General features: G+C 60.2%; 3 protein-coding genes across 28 annotated transcripts in view; 2 read left to right on the top strand and 1 right to left on the bottom strand.

Moving 5' to 3' along the window:
* MAST3 (microtubule associated serine/threonine kinase 3) overlaps positions 1 to 2,242 on the top strand; it is a 38,524-nt gene extending 36,282 nt beyond the window's left edge. For all 26 annotated transcript variants that reach the window (XM_064597798.1, XM_064597793.1, XM_064597789.1 and 23 more), the window contains one exon: positions 134 to 2,242. In XM_064597798.1, coding sequence (XP_064453868.1) covers positions 134 to 666 — 533 coding nt within the window. In that variant the 3' untranslated portion in view covers positions 667 to 2,242. The remainder of the gene's footprint in view (positions 1 to 133) is intronic.
* A 1,041-nt stretch (positions 2,243 to 3,283) lies between these two features.
* On the top strand, positions 3,284 to 15,945 carry PIK3R2 (phosphoinositide-3-kinase regulatory subunit 2). Its single transcript, XM_045862719.3, has 16 exons — positions 3,284 to 3,441; positions 5,252 to 5,995; positions 8,718 to 8,810; positions 9,174 to 9,224; positions 9,307 to 9,438; positions 9,528 to 9,738; positions 10,255 to 10,340; positions 10,494 to 10,602; positions 10,691 to 10,789; positions 10,952 to 11,132; positions 11,228 to 11,353; positions 12,419 to 12,561; positions 12,796 to 12,972; positions 14,054 to 14,125; positions 14,304 to 14,474; positions 14,844 to 15,945. Exons 2-16 carry the CDS (start codon positions 5,674 to 5,676, stop codon positions 15,049 to 15,051), a joined length of 2,181 nt encoding a protein of 726 aa, XP_045718675.1. The 5' UTR covers positions 3,284 to 3,441; positions 5,252 to 5,673; the 3' UTR covers positions 15,052 to 15,945.
* The window catches only part of RAB3A (RAB3A, member RAS oncogene family), a 31,715-nt gene continuing 22,477 nt past the window's right edge, over positions 8,091 to 17,328 (bottom strand). Inside the window, exons 5-6 of the mRNA XM_064597927.1 lie at positions 8,851 to 8,963; positions 8,091 to 8,398 (exon numbers count right to left, since the gene is read on the bottom strand). Of these exons, the coding sequence (XP_064453997.1) occupies positions 8,893 to 8,963 (71 nt within the window). The 3' untranslated portion in view covers positions 8,091 to 8,398; positions 8,851 to 8,892. The remainder of the gene's footprint in view (positions 8,399 to 8,850; positions 8,964 to 17,328) is intronic.

Here is a 17,328-nt window from a genome sequence, read left to right as displayed (position 1 = left end):
CACACGGAACAGGAAACAAGAAAAGCAGGCATGCTGGGTGGCCACGGGAAAGGACGTGGGCTTTGGCAGGTGCGCTCAGCCCCACGGCCCCACATGGAGGCTGGTGGCCCTGACCCTCATCTGTCCTCCACAGACACGGCATCCCCTCCCAGTGCCTCCCCGAGCTCCAGCAGCCCTGCCTCTCCCGCCGCCGCTGGCCACACCCGCCCTAGCTCCCTGCATGGCCTGGCCGCCAAGCTCGGGCCACCCCGCCCCAAGACCGGTCGCCGCAAGTCTACCAGCAGTATCCCGCCCTCCCCACTGGCCTGCCCACCCGTGCCTGTGCCCCCACCCCGCTCACCCTCACCCCTCCCCGGACACCCACCCGCGCCCGCCCGGTCTCCGAGGTTGCGCCGGGGCCAGTCAGCTGACAAGCTGGGTTCGGGTGAACGGCTGGATGGGGAGCTGGGACGCCGTGGCCGCGGGCCAGACTCGGAGCTGGTGGTCATGCGGCGGCTACACCTGTCCGAGCGCCGAGACTCCTTCAAGAAGCAGGAGGCTGTGCAGGAGGTGAGCTTTGATGAGCCGCCCGAGGAGGCCACCGGGCCGCTCACCTCCGTACCACAGATTGCCGTGGAGGGCGCAGAGGCTGTGCTGGGAGCCCTTGGACCTGCCGGGAAGGACTGATCCCTCCCACCTGGCCTCTCCCTGGCCTAGAAGTTGGGCTTTTTTTGTGCAATGTTTTTTCCGTAAAGTGACTTCTGGATGGAGACTGAGCCACCAGACTATGACACCTGGAAGGCGAGAAGCCATCTCGGTCCTTACTGGAAGGCGGAAACGGCACCTCCCTCTGTTCTGGTACAGATCAGGGGCCGTAGGGGCAGGAATGGGGGACAAGGGTGGCATTGTAAATAGCAGCAAATCCCTGCGACTAATTTATTACTTTTTATAAGCGATAGGTAGACTGAGCCGCCACTGTGAAGGCGGCTGCCCGGGTCCTGCCCCTTGCACCTGGGACCCCATTTGCAGACGCTGCCCCCTGGGCTGAGAAGGAAGCACTTGGACAAGTCATGTATGTTCGTGTTTTCTAGGTTTTCTGTATTTTTTAGTTTTTTGTGTGTTACTTGATCCCATCCTGGCCCAACACCCACTGATTTGAGGGGATACAGGCAAGCTTACCTGTCCGGGCCCAGTTTGGATGTGACTTGGAGAGTCTACAAAGGATTCCCCTCTCCCACAAAACAAGCAATCTCGATGATGGACTGGATTCTGAAAGCTACTTCTCACTATCATAGCCTCCATCCCTAGGCCAGTCTTGCTAGAGTTTACTTCTAGTCCTGAAGGCTTCAGCTTGGAGGAGGGGGTGTGGGAACTGGGACTTTCATGGATGAGTAGGAGTTCACCAGATCTAGGCAGAGGGGTCACCCATCCCACAGGGTGACACTGATGCCCTGGGAGGGAGACTCAGGACTCCAAGGGTACTACCAGGGCAGGAAAAGAATGTCCGCCCTGCACAAGATTTCATGTGCTTAATGCCCACCAGGGTGAGCCCTTGACCATGATGTGTCTGATACACCCCACGGGGTGTCCCTCAATGTGTCACAGCCTTCCTAGAATGAAATTCAAGTGAGAAAACCCAACTGGGGAGCAATGGGGCCCAAGTTTGAATCTTGGCTTCCCTGTGTGGCTCTGGGGAAATGGCTTTCCCGCTCTGTGCCTCAGTTTCCTTGTGTTTACAAAAACTAATCCCAATGACTATTTATTAAGCATCTACTCTATGCCAAACGCTTTTACTTGTGGCTTCTCCCTCAGCCAGCCTTGAGAAGGCTGCAGGTGGTGTCGTCATCCCCCTTTTTACAGACAAGTAACTGAGGCCTGGTGAGGGGTGGAGACTTGTCCCACAATCACCTGGTAAAAATCATGCAGCCAGGCCCTTTGGTGGGCCTTGTCAACAAGGGAGCTTGAATGGAGGAGAGTCTGGTGCCAGATACAGCTGACTCCATTTCCAGCTTTCTTCCCTAGGATGCTATGTGACCCACTAGGCATGTCAGACAGAACCTCCATTTCCTGTTTGGAGGTGCCTGGCAAGATCACTGTGCCCCACATGGTGAGGGCACTTTCCAGGCACTGCAGCCCACTCTGCATCCCTCCCAGAGACCCCCACCCAGCACTGGCTGGTGTTGGAGCTAGACCAAGGCTGTGCATGACTTGCTCCCTCTTTCCATCCTGGAGCTGACCGTGAATAAAAGCCCACATTTACAAAGAGGAGGTCCAATGTCTGGATTTGTGAGGGGCAAAGAAAGGGGTAAGGGAAGAGTGCGGTGGGGACAGGGTGAAAACTGGCTTCATTTGAAGGGGTTTTGAAGGCTGCATAGGAGTTCACCAATGGGATTATCTCCCTGATGCCTTCTCAGGCCCCTGGCCTCCTGCTGCCCTCTCCCTGAGTACCCACCATAGGCTCTGCCCTTAAAATCTTCATCCAGACACCGATCTGGGGCCCTGAGCTGTGTTAATAAAATAAATAAACCATCTTTGTGTCCTTTCTATACAGGTTTTTGTTTGGACCGTGCCCCATACCACCCCACCCCCGCCCCAATCCCCCAACCCAGCCCAGCTCGAGTGCTTTGGGTTACTTCCTGAGCTCTTGGTAGCACCAGAAACCTTTGACCACGCCCCCCCGTTTCCGAGTGTCTTCGGCTATTTCCGGAAACAATCGTCCGCATCTGGGCCCTGGGCGTGCTCTCGCGCTCGCAGGGCTGCAGTTCGTTCAGCTGTTTCCGGACGCTCTAGGCTGCCATGGAAACGCTTTCAACCCCGGCCTGTTCCGCTTTCCCGAAAAGCTCAGCTTTCTGTGGCGAGCTCCTTTCCCACCCTAACGTCTCTCCTCTTCCCCTGAGCTCGGGGCCGCCTCACTCGCCCTTTGGAGTCATCCATTCTTGGCAATTTCGGGAAGTTAGTGGTCAGCCTCTGGGTCTAAACTTCCAGGGCCTCTATCTGGGTCCAAGCATACTCGGTTCTTTCCCAAACTCTCCGCAGTCCGGAGGCTCAGCCTCTGTTCCATCAGTCCAGCTGGAAGGCACTCGGCGATTTCCGGAATCGCTCGGGCATCTCAAAGCCCAGCCGAGCTTAGGGAAAGGCTTAGCTGACTCGATTGCACTCGGCTGTCTCCGGAAATGATCGGCGATCTCGGGGCATCTTCTACCCGCCAGTCCCGCGGGAGTATGTTCGGTTCTTTCCGGAAATACTCGGACGTCTCGAGGCTCCGCCTCCACCTAGCTTCACCCGCCCGGCCCGAATGCGCTCGGCCATTTCCGCCGGGGGCGGGCCCGGCTGTTCGGAACCGCGGCGGCGGTGGCGGAGGCGGGGATCCCGCGGCTGCGGCGACGGCGGCCGCGGTGGAGCCACGGGTCGGGCTCGGCTCGGTGTGACGGCGGCCTCGGCGGCGGTGGCGGCCGCGACCAGGTAAGTCCAGGCCGGCTGGCGTGGCAGGCCGGGCTGGGGTGCGCTCAAATGCGGGGCTCCTAAGTGGAGTGTGGGGCCGAGGTGGAAGTCAGAACGCGAGCGCCGAGCTGCATCGCGCCCCGCGGGAACTGGGGGCCCCAGGGAACGGGAGGGAGGCCTCGGGCTGGACCTAGCAGCAGTGCTGCCTGCCCGGGACCGTGGGACAGGAACGGGGTACCCCCAGGCCGAGATAAGGGACTGGGGCTGCGGCCCCGAATGGAAGGAGGCCCTGCCTGGAGTGGAGCGTCGAGCAGTAATAAGGGGCACCAGGCATTGTGTGGGACATAGTGGGATGCAGGAGGGTCGGGGGTCGACTCCACTTCCGTTCCCCGGGCTAGGCTGCCGGGTCCACGCAGGCCCGAGTGCGCGTCTGAACACGCGTGAGCGCGCGCGGGCCCTGCGTCCAGCCGGCCAGCCCCTGGCCAGGCCTGGCCCCTCCACCCCGCCTTTTGGATTCGGGGAGCGCTGGTTCCCCGGGCGCACACACCGGGGCGTGTGCAAACCTGTGCATGCTGGAGCGCGGAGGCGGGCAGGCAAGCGGATCCAGGTGCTTTCCTGGATGTCCCCTCACTGGGCCTCAGTTTCCCCACCTGTAGAATGGGAGTACGGGAGGCCAGGAAGCGGGTAAGTTTGGGCGCCCTGGAATGTGGAGCCTCTGCTCCCTGCTCCGACACCTTCTGGGGCTCTCGTGGTCGGGGGGATAAAGCCCACTCTCTAACTGGTACTCGAGGACCAGCGTGGTGGCTTGGTGGCTTTCATAGAGCCACCCTGAACTCTTGGCAAGCAACTTCCCGCTGTCAAGCCTTTGCACGCACTATTTCCTCTAGCCAGTGCTGTCTCCTGTCCTCTGTGAAGACCCGCCCCCTAGAAAAGCACGCCCTCCCCCACCACCCAGTCTCAGGAGAACCGCACCTGCAGGGCTGACACTGGGAAGGCTGTCTGGGGTGGGCTGTTTCCCCAAGACTTGGGGCTCCTGGGGCTTGAGCATTGCCCTGCATCCAGCAGCCTCCCCCCTTGGCAGCTGTGATGCCCATCTCCCATTCACGCTGTCCTGGCTCCATGTCTGCCTTGGGGCCAAGGTCCCCTTGGTCTCCCATGACCTCCCCACGTGTTTTGAGATCCTGTTCTAGGCCCTTCATTTAGCCAAGCCGGAACACCATCCCCCCACTTCATTTCTCCCCTGCAGAGACCTTGGACTCACTTCTTAGTCCTTTGCCTGTGCTGGGGCCTCTGCCTGGACCTGCTTTCCTACCTCTTTGCTTCCTTACTGCCTCCTTCTGTGCTCAGCTGGCCCGGCCCCTCCTCCAGGCTCCCACAGTACCCTGAGCATTCCCCATCACACTCCACCCACTCTGGGTATAACTATCTAGCCATGTGGCTGCTACCTCCTGCGATCCATTCTGGGCCTTGAGGTTGGGTGGATCTCGGTTTATGAGTCCTGGCTTCCTGGCCCACTGAGTGGTCCAACAAAGACCTCCCTGCTCTGAGCCTCAGTTTCTCCATCTCTAATGAAGGGGCAATGAAGAGCTTATTTACTGAGCATGCGTTATGCCTGGGGCAGGTTCTTGGAAGCTCTGCTCCCAGTGACCCCAAGGGAGGGCTGTTGTTACACCCATTTTACAGCTGGGGAAACAAGCCTAGAGAGGGGCTAGGACTGGCCCAAGGTTACCTAGTGAGTCAGGGGATTCTGACCCCATATTTGGGCCCATCTCTGGGGTGGGGGTGGGAGGAGCCCAACCTGGCTGATGCCACCCTGCCCATCTCCCCCTAGGTCGGCGTCCTGGCCAAGCATGGTGACAGCCTGTGCCCTCGGCCCCCTCGTCTGGCGCAGCCGGAAGAGCCGCCAGCCTCGGGCGCCGATGGCCCCCCATGTGAGGGAGTGAGCAGCCTGGCCCTGCCCTACGGAGTGAGGGGGGACGCAGCGGCTGAGTGAGCTGAGACCACGCTGCCGACCCCCTCCCACCAGTTGACGAATGGTGGACCGAGCAATGAATGACCCATGTCAGGGTCATGGAATAATGGTGGGAAGCAAGGCATGAGTGACCCCCGTGGTCACCTGTAACTTCTCAGTAGAAATAGTGGTCTCGGTGCCCCAAGCCGACTCAGCCGACCCTCCCGGCCCTCGCCCCAGCTGATGGGGCCACTGGGGCCCCGAGCAACAGCTTGACCGTCCAGACCCCACCCTGCCCAGCCATGGCCGGTGCTGAGGGCTTCCAGTACCGCGCACTGTACCCATTCCGCCGGGAGCGGCCGGAGGACCTGGAGCTGCTGCCGGGCGACGTGCTGGTGGTGAGCCGGGCAGCCCTGCAGGTGCTGGGCGTGGCTGAGGGCAACGAGCGCTGCCCACAGAGCGTGGGCTGGATGCCTGGCCTCAATGAGCGCACGCGACAACGAGGTGACTTCCCCGGCACCTACGTCGAGTTCCTGGGTCCTGTAGCCCTGGCCCGGCCTGGCCCTCGTCCACGTGGCCCCCGCCCACTGCCCGCCAGGCCCCGGGATGGGCCCCCTGAGCCAGGTGAGCGGCAGGCAGGGACCCTGGCAGGGACGGGGTCCCCTCAGACCCTCAGTTTCCTCTTCTTTCTAGTGAGGCAATGGCACGTCTTCCAGGGGAGGAGGAATAAGCACATTTGGTCAGTCGATAAGTGTTGACTATGCTGCTGTCAAGGGCTGGGCTCAAATCATGGCACTGGGAACACAGTGGCGGACATAGGCCTGGCCCCTGCCCTTGTGGGGCTCCTGGTTCAAGAAGTGACAAGAATGTGATTAGGTAATGAAAAATGCTGTGAGGAAGGAGCCTCACATGGGGAGAGCTGGGGGTGAAGGGCTCCAGGCAGCACGCACAGCAAAGACAGAGGCTGCGAGGTAGGACTGTAATGGCAGGTTTGGGGAACAGCCAGTGGAGTCGAGTGGGAAGGGAAGGGCAATGGGGGCTGTGCCTCAGAGATTCTGTGGGATTGATTTTGAGGACAGTGGGGAGCGTTCAGTAGGATTCAGAGGTTCAATTTAGTTTCATCCCTCAGTTTTGCAGATAGGGTCCCTTGAGAAACCCCCTTTGTTACCTAACCAGGTAACCAAAATGAAGGAAGCCACAAAGCCAAAACAGGATGGGATGATCCCTCGAGGCCATGCAGCACACTGGGGTATGAGGACCGCACATCCCTCCCCAAAGACCCTTGGCCATCTACACTTCCAAGGGATGTGCTAGGAGTGAAGAATTGAGGGCACTGAGTGTATGTGGAAATTGCTGTATGCTGGGCAGAGCGCATGGGTTCCAGCCAGGGAAACTGAGGCTCAGCTTGTGGGAAGGAGGCTAAGTGCCGAGTGCCTGGTAGTCTGCTCCAACCTTCACAGCAACCCAGGGAGGCCCCGTGTACAGATGGGGAGACCGAGGTGCAAAGGGGTCAAACCACTCATTCGGGGTCCATTCCCCAGTGAAGGCCAAGGCCCTGGGAAGCGCCATGGCCCCAACCTTTGGCCTGCCTGGTTTGGGGCTAGAGGGACACTGGTGCCCCAAGAGGGTCACGCCAGAGCCCCACAGCATAGGGCCAGATGGGAAGCACCGAGGCGAGGGTTTGCAGCATCTGGTGCCTCCAGGGCCGGGGCCTAAGTCCCGCCTCAGCCTGGAGGAGCAGGAGGCGGCCCCATCCGGGCTCCCAGCCAAAATCTGCCTCTCCCCCTGGTAACAGCCACCTCCCTCCTCTGCCTGGCCCCGATCCAGCTTCTACACACATGCCCACTCTGGGTGGCTGCCCAGCCCCGCCCTCCAAATCCTCCAGAGCTGTGTGACAGCAGCTGGGGCCAGCCCTGCCCCGGCCTCAGTTTCCTCATCTGGCAGCCAGAAGGCTTGGTCCTTTGCACGTTCAGGCCCTGCCCCTCCGGGGTCCTAGGACCACCCAGCAACATGCTGTGGCCACCTGTGTTTCCTCCATTCGACCCTACACCGGGAGCCGAGAGCAGAACGTCCGTGTCACCTGGGCCCCCCAGAGGGAGGTTGCTCTCTCTCTCAGCCTCAGTTCCCGATCCATAAAATGGGGGTGACACATGTTCTGATGAGTTTTCCCTCCCCGTTTTGCAAACTCGTCACAGGCAGATTTCAGAACTGTCCCCTCCCCCCCATCACCCACCTCCTCTCCCCTTGTTCTCTCTCTCTTTTTTTTCCTTCAGCGTTTTTGACTTAACTGGGCCTTTCTCCAGCTTGAGGCACCACCTGGCCCATCACTCAAGGAGGCCCTGCAGGCCTGGGCTTGCCCCTGCTGTATGCCAGGGCGTCCCTGCCGTCGGCCGGAGCCTGCACACAAAGGGCCCGGTGGAGCGAGAAACGCAGGGCCGGGAAGGCCCCTGGCACCCGCTGGGAAGGGTTTCAGCATTTTTAAAACGGGGGGTAATACTTTTTTTTAAAACAAGATGACTTAGAGAATGGAGGAAGGCCCTTGGACTGAGGTGTTCTAACCCGCAGAGGGATTTTGTCCTTTTATTCTTTTCAACCGCTTTGTTGTTCGCCCTAAGGAGGGAGAGAGGACACCGGGAGCCAGTTTCTTACCTGAGGAGACCGAGGCGCAGAGATGGTGGGTCCTGGGCCCCAGGTTGCACAGCAAGCAATGGCAGCACCCTAAACCTGCTCTCCTGAACTCCCACAAGCTCGGTGGCTTTAAGCAACAGTGTACTTGCCTGCTGTTCTGGCCCGAAGTCCAAAATCAAGGTGTCGGCGGGGCCGTGCTCCCTCTGGAGGTTCTCGGAGTGGATGGTTCTTTGCTTCTTCCAGCTTCTAGTACCTCCAGATGTTCCTCGGCTTGCAGCCGCATCACCCCAATCTCTGCCTCTGTCCTCACATGGCCTTCTCTTCTTATAAAGACACCAGTCATTGGATTGCGAGCCCTAAGTCTCAGATCTTGTCTCAGAATTCTTACTTTAATTATATCTGCATAGTAAGATCACAGTCACAGGTATCAGGGATTAAGATGTGGACGTATCATTTTGAGGGACACTAATCAACCCACTATACCTGGTCTCTGAAGTTGTGTAAACGGATATTTTAACCCAGAAAATTGTTTACCACCAACTCGGCCCTCCCAGCCCCTCCAGCCAGGTTTTGGCTTCCCTGGGATGGTGGTACAGATGCCAGGCACTTGCCTAGACCAGACCCTACCTGGAGCTGCCCAAGCTGAGGTCCAACATGCAAAGAAAGGGACTGGGGTCCTTCCAGGGAACCCCACCAACATGCTCTCCCCTTCTGCCAGGCCTCACACTCCCCGACCTGCCAGAGCAGTTCTCCCCACCTGATGTGGCTCCCCCCATCCTGGTGAAGCTGGTGGAGGCCATTGAGCGGACAGGTGAGCCTCAGCCTACAACCCCAGTATGCTGCTTGCTTACCTCTGTTGATGGGCAACTCCTCCCCTCATGGGGCTGCCAGACTCACTCTGCATGGAAAGAAGCTGAGCTTGGATGCTCTGGGCCTCCGTGTTGAGTTGGGGCAGTAGTGACTCCTAGGATGTGGATGGGAATATGGTCACCAGACCCACCATTGCATGTACTGTGCCCTCTGGCACCATCTCTCTCCCTTACCCCTCCCGGCCCCAATTATCTCTGGGAGGTTGAGTAGCCATCCCAGGCCCCACAAGGGCTCCAGGAAGCCTTTGAGGGCTGGGCTTGCCACCTGGGGTAGAGCTGAACCACCCCTTCCCCTTTCTCCCCAGGGCTAGACAGCGAATCCCTCTACAGGCCTGAGCTGCCCGCCCTGCGCACAGGTGAGGGGAAGCTTCGATGGGCAGGGGTTGGAGGGACAGCCGGCCTGGACATCACGACCGACATGTCCCCCTGCACCCGCAGACTGGTCCCTGAGCGACGTGGAGCAGTGGGACACCGCAGCCCTGACAGACGGCGTCAAGGGCTTCCTGCTGGCACTGCCCGCGCCCCTCGTGACTCCCGAGGCCGCGGCCGAGGCGCGCCGGGCCCTGCGGGGTGAGCCTCGCGGGAAGCCCGGGTGGGGAGGGGGCCGGGGCGGACGGGCGCCGGCCCCGGCTCACCCTGCCCTGGCCGTCTGTCCGCAGAGCCCGCGGGGCCGGTGGGGCCGGCGCTGGAGCCCCCGACGCTGCCGCTGCACCGCGCGCTCACGCTGCGCTTCCTGCTCCAGCACCTGGGCCGGGTGGCCCGGCGCGCTCCCGCTCAGGGCACCGCCGTGCGAGCCCTGGGCGCCACCTTCGGGCCGCTGCTGCTGCGCGCGCCGCCTCCCTCGCCGCCGCCAGGGGTCGCGCCCGACGGGTGAGCGGCCGGAGGGGGCGGGGCCCCGGCCCGCCGAGCGAGGGGCGGGGCTTTAAATGGAGGCAGGGCCGGGAGCCTTGGCCCCGGGCGGGAGTCCAGACCCACTTAAAGGAGTATGAACAGGGCCCTGGGGGTAAGAGGCCAGAACTGTTGTGATAGCAGGACTGATAGGATAGCAAGGCTGGGACCTGGGCTCCAGGAAGACCCCAGCAGGCCTGAGACGGAGGAATGAGACCTAGACCAGAGAGAAGGCACGTGAGGGGTACGCGTACCTTCACTTCTCCCCACCACCCCCCCACACACACACCGCAGGTGCTGGCCTCTATGCGTTCGTTGTATGAACATTTATTGAGTGCTCGCTTCATGTACATAAACAGGAGTTGGCCTCCTACACCTGCCTGTCGTCTGCCCTTCTTCCCTACCCGTGCTTTCCCGTACATCTGCCCCAAGCGTGCACACATAGTGCAGGACCGGGTGCACGTCAGGCCCCACACACTACACTCCCCTTCCCCCCAGGACTGAGTCCAGCCCTGACTTCCCGGTGCTGCTGGTGGAGAAGTTGCTTCAGGAACATCTGGAGGAGCAGGAGGTCGCACCCCCAGGTGACCCCCCCCCCCTCCCCGTATTATCTCTTATTGTCGGGAGCCTTGAATGCTGACTTGGGGCCCTGCCGGTATCCACAGGCTCTGTTGCAGTAGGAGCCAGCCACAGTATACAGTCGGTACTCAATATGCATTTGTTTTCCTGTCCCCCAGCTCTGCCGCCTAAACCTCCCAAGGCAAAGCCTGCTCCTGCAGGCCTGGCCAATGGGGGGAGCCCGCCCTCCCTGCAGGACGCTGAGTGGTACTGGGGTGACATCTCCAGGTAGGGTTGTGGGATGGGGCCACGTGGCGGGCAGGGCCTGAAGGGCAGGGTCTCTGGGTGGGCATCCCAATCCTGGGTGTCCCCACAGAGAGGAGGTGAATGAGAAGCTCCGGGACACGCCTGATGGCACCTTTCTGGTCCGAGATGCGTCTAGCAAGATCCAGGGGGAGTACACACTGACCCTCAGGTGGGGGCCTGTCCCTTCAGGGGGTGACTGGGTGTGAGAGCTGGGAGGGACGCCACCAGGTCAGAAGGACCGGGGGTGGCATGGGGAGTGGGAAATGTGCAGTGTCAGCCAGGATGGCTGGGGGTCCCCCTGGCTGCTGACCCCTCCCCACCCGCACCCCAGGAAAGGCGGGAACAACAAGCTGATTAAGGTCTTCCACCGCGACGGGCACTATGGCTTCTCAGAGCCACTCACCTTCTGCTCCGTTGTGGACCTCATCACCCACTACCGCCATGAGTCACTGGCCCAGTACAATGCCAAGCTGGACACCCGGCTCCTCTACCCCGTGTCCAAGTACCAGCAGGTCTGTGGCCCGGGGAGTGGCAGCCAGGGAGGGCGGCGCCAGCCTCGGGCCTAAGTGTCCCGGGCAGCTTCTCTGATCACACCGGGTGTCCCCAGGACCAGATCGTCAAGGAGGACAGTGTGGAGGCGGTGGGTGCCCAGCTCAAAGTCTACCACCAGCAGTACCAGGATAAGAGCCGCGAGTATGACCAGCTCTATGAAGAGTACACCCGCTCCTCCCAGGTACCACAGGCACGGAGGGGCAGTGGCGAGGCCCTGGGGACAGACATCTGCTTCCAGGTCACAGAGCAGCCATGTAGCGCCTGGGCTGCCCTAAAAACAAATCAGTGTTTAAAAAAAAAAGAGAGAAAGAAAGAACTGATGAGAAAGCACCAGCCAGCCCCCTGGGAGCAGCTGAGTCGGGACCTAGGTGTCTCCTTGAGCCTCTGTGGCTCCCTGGGCCTCACTTGCCCCATGTGGAACTGTAAACTGGGGCCATGGTCTGTTTCTCCCTGCCCTTGAACCTGGATGTTACTCAAAGTGCTACCTAATAACCTGACAAGAGTTGATAGAGACAAAGAGTCAGGAGGTCATGGGAAAGGGCAGCGTCTTTTAAAACAGGGAAGGGGGAGGACGGCTTTATCACATGAGGACTCTGTTAATAAATTACTTTCGTAAAAATAAATAAATAAATAAATAAATTACTTTCGTAAGTCGGGATGTAGCTTATTCAGACAAAACGTCCCATCTCAGGCAGAGAATACCTCCATCCCCCCTGTTATCCCCAAGAAATTTCTTTCTTGTCTCCGTTTTACCCGATGGATCAACGGAGGCTCTGAGTAGACAAGATGCCTGTCTGGGATTGGTTATGAACATCAGAATCTTGGCAGTGACGTAGGGTCCCCGAGTCTCGGTTTCCCCATTAATAGTTCTGACTTTGTAGGAGGCTATTGGCAGGTTCTACAAGATGATGTATAGAAAGTACTCCGTGAAGCATCTACCCTGAGAGGGAGCCCCACGAACTGTATGTCAGAACTAGATTTGTCTTTAATTCCCAGCAGTGCTAACAGATCCAGTTGTTGGTAAGGTACCCAAAAGAGGATCTAAAGGAAGACTGGGTTTGGGGAATGGGGTTCTGAAGGCTGAATAGGAGTTTGTTCAGTACAGTAGGAGCTAGAGGAATAATGCACCTGATAGAGGGAACAGCTTGAGCAAAGTCTCCATATTAGAGTTGGAATCTGCCTTCATCCCTCATGAGGGACTTGTAAGGAGTCTTGTCAGAAACTAAGATTCACCCCCTTCCCGCAGGAACTGCAGATGAAGCGCACAGCAATTGAAGCCTTCAATGAGACCATCAAGATCTTTGAAGAGCAGGGCCAGACGCAAGAGAAGTGTAGCAAGGAATATCTGGAGCGCTTCCGACGTGAGGGCAATGAGAAAGAGATGCAGAGGTGAGTCAGCTCCTCTGCCCTGCCCTGCCCTGCCCTGCCCCACCCTGATCTGGGGCAGTGCAAGTGGGGAAAGAAAGGAAACATGGGGCATCCTGAGTTCCAGGAGGGGGGGTCATTTGAAATGGGCTTTGATGGATGAATAAGAGTTCACTAAAAAGAAATCAGGGAAATCAGCATGTGCAAAGGCTTAGAGGCTGGGAGCCATCTGAGGCCTCAGAGCCGCTCCTCCCACAGGATCCTGCTGAACTCCGAGCGGCTCAAGTCTCGCATCGCCGAGATCCATGAGAGTCGCACAAAGCTGGAGCACGAGCTGCGGGCACAGGCCTCAGACAACCGAGAGATCGACAAGCGCATGAACAGCCTCAAGCCAGACCTCATGCAGCTGCGCAAGATCCGAGACCAGTACCTCGTGTGAGTGCCTGGCTCCAGGCTCACCTGCGGGCCCCTCGGTTCAGGGCCATTTGGTGAGGTGATCTCTGCCAGTGTCTCACTAGTGTTTTCTCCAAGTGGCCCCACCTTGCCCCTGAGACCCCTCACCTGTCCCCGAGCCCCCTCCCTCTCAATCAGGCCCCTCCTGGCCCCCTCGGCAGGGCTCCCTATGGGTTGGCCCCAGCCTCCTAGTTGTCCGTGAAATGGGACCACTGCTCCCACGGGGCTGGGTCATTGGGAGCCTCCACCAGGATCCACTCCGTGAATGCCAGCTGTATGACCCCGCACATGCTAGGGCCCCAGCAGCGCCAGCCTGGGCACAAATCCCGCCCCTGCCCGCTGAACCACTGCCTTAGGTGCCTCCACGGCCCTGCCATGCGCCAGGCTCTGTGCTGGGTGCCCTGTGCACATGAGCTCACTCTGTCTTCTCAAAGTTCTTTGTAAAGTTGCCCCTTGGGGCGACTGGGTGGCTCAATCGGTTGAGCAGTCTGCCTTCGGCTCAGGTCATGATCCCAGGGTCCTGAGATCGAGCCCCGTATCAGGCTCCCTGCTCTGCGGGGAGCCTGCTTCTCCCTCTCCCTCTGCCTGCCTGCGTGTCTGCTTACTTGTGATCTCTCTCTCTCTGTCAAATAAATAAATAAAATCTTAAAAAAAAATAAAAAATAAAATAAAGTTGCCCCTTAACAGCTGAGGGAAACTGAGGTACAGGACAGACAGCTGCCCTGTGTGAAGGCACACTGCCGTGCAGCCCTCAGTCCTAAGCCTCTGGTAGTGATAAAGACCTTGCTGGAATGGCGCATTCTGGGGGTTCAATAAGAGTTAACAGACACACAGTAATAAGTAGGGCGTTCCCTGGAAGGCCCCCAGGTTCAAGCTTTCCTTGACCAAGCCGAGGCTGACCCCTCGTGGCAACTGGCGGCATTGCACCGAGAACCGGCCCTCGGACGTCCTCCCTTGGCTCCGGCCAGGCTGCACTGGCCCACCCTGGGCTAGCGGGCCTGTGCTACAGCCTCTGTTCCCCTACCAGCAGAGCGGAACGAGCCCACCTTTCCTCTTCCTCCAGGTGGCTTACCCAGAAGGGCGCCCGACAGAAGAAAATCAACGAGTGGTTGGGGATCAAAAATGAGACTGAGGAGTAAGTGAACACCTACCTGATGGGGGCCAGGGAAGGCATCCCAGAGGAGGGACCGTTTTCAATGGGTTTTGCAGAATGAGTAGGAGTTCACCAGGGAAGGAGCGTCGTCCACGCGGCCGGGGAGCCTCAGAGGCTTGGGGGGGTGAATGACCGGGTCCCCTCCCTGCTTCCCGCACAGCCAGTATGCGCTGATGGAGGATGAGGATGACCTCCCCCACCATGAGGAACGCACGTGGTATGTGGGCAAGATCAACCGGACACAGGCTGAGGAAATGCTGAGTGGCAAGCGGGATGGTACCTTCCTCATCCGGGAGAGCAGCCAGCGGGGCTGCTATGCCTGCTCCGTGGTGTGAGTGCCTGGTGGGGGCGCCCAGAGCGAGCGGGGGGCTGGGGGGTCTGCACACTCCTGACCGCTCTCATGGAGCACCTGCCGTGGGCTGGACTCTGGGAAGAACGGCCAGGAAGGAGCCCCGCCCGCCCGCCGCCGCCATGGCTGCCGCCCGCCCGAGGGCTTGTTGGGGGGCGAGGGAGGAAGCAAGGGCAGCGTTCGGGCAGGACGTGCCGGCATCTGGACCAGGTTGGGGTCCGGGAAGTGGGGCGATGCGAGTCCCGAGCAGAGGTCACCTGCGGGGCGGGAGGGGAGAGCAGGAGCGGGGAGAGCCCCTGCGGGAGCCGCCGCCAGCCCCCCGACCGTTGGCCCCTGTGCCTGCGCCCGCAGGGTGGACGGCGACACCAAGCACTGCGTCATCTACCGCACGGCCACGGGCTTCGGCTTCGCGGAGCCCTACAACCTGTACGGCTCGCTGAAGGAGCTGGTCCTGCACTACCAGCACGCCTCGCTAGTGCAGCACAACGACGCGCTCGCCGTCACGCTCGCCCACCCGGTGCGCGCCCCCGGGCCCGGGCCCCCGCCCGCCGCCCGCTGACGGCCGCGCGCCCGCGCCCAGCCGAGGCGCCCCTGCGCGGCCTGGAGGGCTCCGTCTTTGGGGTTTTCCGTCTGTCTGTCTGTCTCTCTCTCCATTTCTCTCTGTCTGAGCCTCTCTCCGTCTCTCCCTGTCACTCTGTCTCCTCCCCTCCCCGTCCGTCTGTCCTCCTCTCTGTCCCTCCGTGTCTCCGGGTTGGGGGTCCTGCCTCCCCGGCCCCATACGCCCCTCTCCCGTGGGCACCGCCCTCGGGCCACCCCGAACGCCATGCCCTGCCCACCAGAGCCGCCCCCCCCGCCAGGGTCCCCGAAGACCCACCTGGCCGCACCTGCCATGTTTACAGAGGCCCCTGGGCTGTGCGGCCCCAGCCTGGGTGCCCCGATTTTTAAGCCATAGACCTGGGGTCACGGCAGGAAGGAACTTTACTTGGCTACTTCTAAGAACCACCTCGGCCGGGATATTCTGGGCCGGGCGGGACCCGCCCCACAGACCCCAACTTCCCCTCCAAACCCTGAAGTGAAACCACCACTTGGTTGTCCCCAAAAAGGGGCCACTGCCAAGAAGTAACCCCCCAAAAAGAAAAGAATTAAAAATAAACGGGGGAACCGGCCCCACCCGGCGACAGGCCTCCCAGAAGCGGGGCTGCCCGCATGCCAGTCGCACCACTGCCCACAGCACTTCCACTCGATGGAGGCTCAAGGCTTCTCCCCGATCATGTTAGGTTCTGATTGTATTTTTTCTTGACTGTAAAGCCCTTTTTTCTCTCCTCTTGTGGGACGAGAGCCCTGGTTTTCTACACTACCCGCGGACCCCCCCTCCTGCCTGCCCAGCTAGGCTGGCGGGCAGCTTTTGTATGGTACGTTGATATTGATATGGATATAAAACCTGGAACATGTGGATGCTTCTCTTGTTGATGGCGGGGCTTCTCCAAGGCCACGGTGTGCTGGGGACCCCGGCATTCCCAGGGTCACACAGATCTGGCCCCTGGGTTTATAATTCCAGGGAACCAAGGAAGGCCGACAACCCTCACCCCCCACCACCACCACCCAGTTTAGCTGCTTGTGACCGGAGAAGGTGAGAGACCTGCCCAAGGTGCCAGGACAGAGAGGCTCAAACCCTGAGCTCAGCCCTACAGCATGGCCTGCTCCAGGCACTCCAGACTCCAACCCAGCTTCTCACCAGTGCCCAGGCTGCACCCCCGCCCCGGCCCCTCAGGCTTGAGTCCCAGCACTCAGCCACCAGCCAGGCTCTCGGGAAAGTCCCCTCCCCTCTGATGTGCAGCTTCTTCATTACCAGGTGGGGTCAGTAGCACGACCCCTCCCCTGCTGCCCAGAGAGGGCCCCCATGTCCTTAATGCCTTCAGTGCCGGCCCCTCCCCGCTGACTCTCCTCTGACCCCCTCTCTCCACACCTGCCCCTGACAGCCAGGCTGCCAGGTCCCAGGGGACATCGACTTGGGGCCTCATGGTGTCTTTGACCTGGACCATTCATCACCCTCCTCTCCCCAGGGTCCCCGTCTCTCGGCCCTTCCCTCCTTAGAAGACTAAGCCTTGGCCCTCTCCTCTCCCCATACCGCACCTGTCAGGGCCCAGCATGCCCATGGCAGCCGGGGGTAAATGAACAAAGCTGCCCTCTGATCCATTTCTCCCCCACTGGGCTCTCAGAGGAACGGAGCTGCCTCCCCTGGCCTCAGAGCCCGCGGGCCTTTCCAGGTGCTGCCCCTGCTGTGTGCCCAGGTCAGGAGGTGCCCCACGAGTAACCCCAGCCCAGATGCTGCCTGCCCTGCAGGCTTCACCCACTCCTACAGGGAGACACAGGGGGACACAGGATAAAGGTCACTTTCTAGATCCCATGACCCCAGCCGGCTGAGCCTGCAGACAGAAGATAACAGCCCACGTGTCCTCACATGGCGTCCTCAGGTGTCTGCTCTCAACCACCAGCCGTGTCTCCTTGGGAAGGTCATCCCCCACCTCTGATCCTCAGATTCCTCTGACCAAGTAGGGTCAATAGTTGCTTCTCCCACCCCCTAGGGGAAGTCTCTTGAGGGCCAGACAATCAAATGAGCGGGGACTTCCCCCACTCCGGAAGAAGACGCAGGAGCGGGGGAGCTGGGGCCTCTGATACAATCTGGGCCAGGTGTGGGCGTTTCCTCCCATGGGATCAGGTCCTGTGTCACGCCTGGCATTTGAGGCCCTGCAAAGTCTGAACATCTGGGTTACTCCCTCACCATCCCAGCCTGCACGCCTTTGGGCGGGCTATTCTCTGCCTGGTTACTGTCCTG

This window comes from Mirounga angustirostris, unplaced genomic scaffold (assembly GCF_029215605.1).
Source record: "Mirounga angustirostris isolate CCGP_5_RB_7025 unplaced genomic scaffold, mMirAng1.0.hap1 SCAF_1, whole genome shotgun sequence".
Classification (NCBI taxonomy): domain Eukaryota; kingdom Metazoa; phylum Chordata; class Mammalia; order Carnivora; family Phocidae; genus Mirounga; species Mirounga angustirostris.
Note: the sequence above shows the minus strand (reverse complement) of the source record. Positions and strands in the feature narration are given on the sequence as shown.

Coding starts and splice junctions, on each gene's coding strand:
- PIK3R2 (XM_045862719.3), top strand. CDS start 5,674: ATGGCCGGTGCTGAGGGCTTCCAGTACCGCGCACTGTACCCATTCCGC. Junction 11,133..11,227: donor CCGTGTCCAAGTACCAGCAG/GTCTGTGGCCCG, acceptor GGGTGTCCCCAG/GACCAGATCGTCAAGGAGGA. Junction 14,126..14,303: donor ATCAAAAATGAGACTGAGGA/GTAAGTGAACAC, acceptor CTTCCCGCACAG/CCAGTATGCGCTGATGGAGG.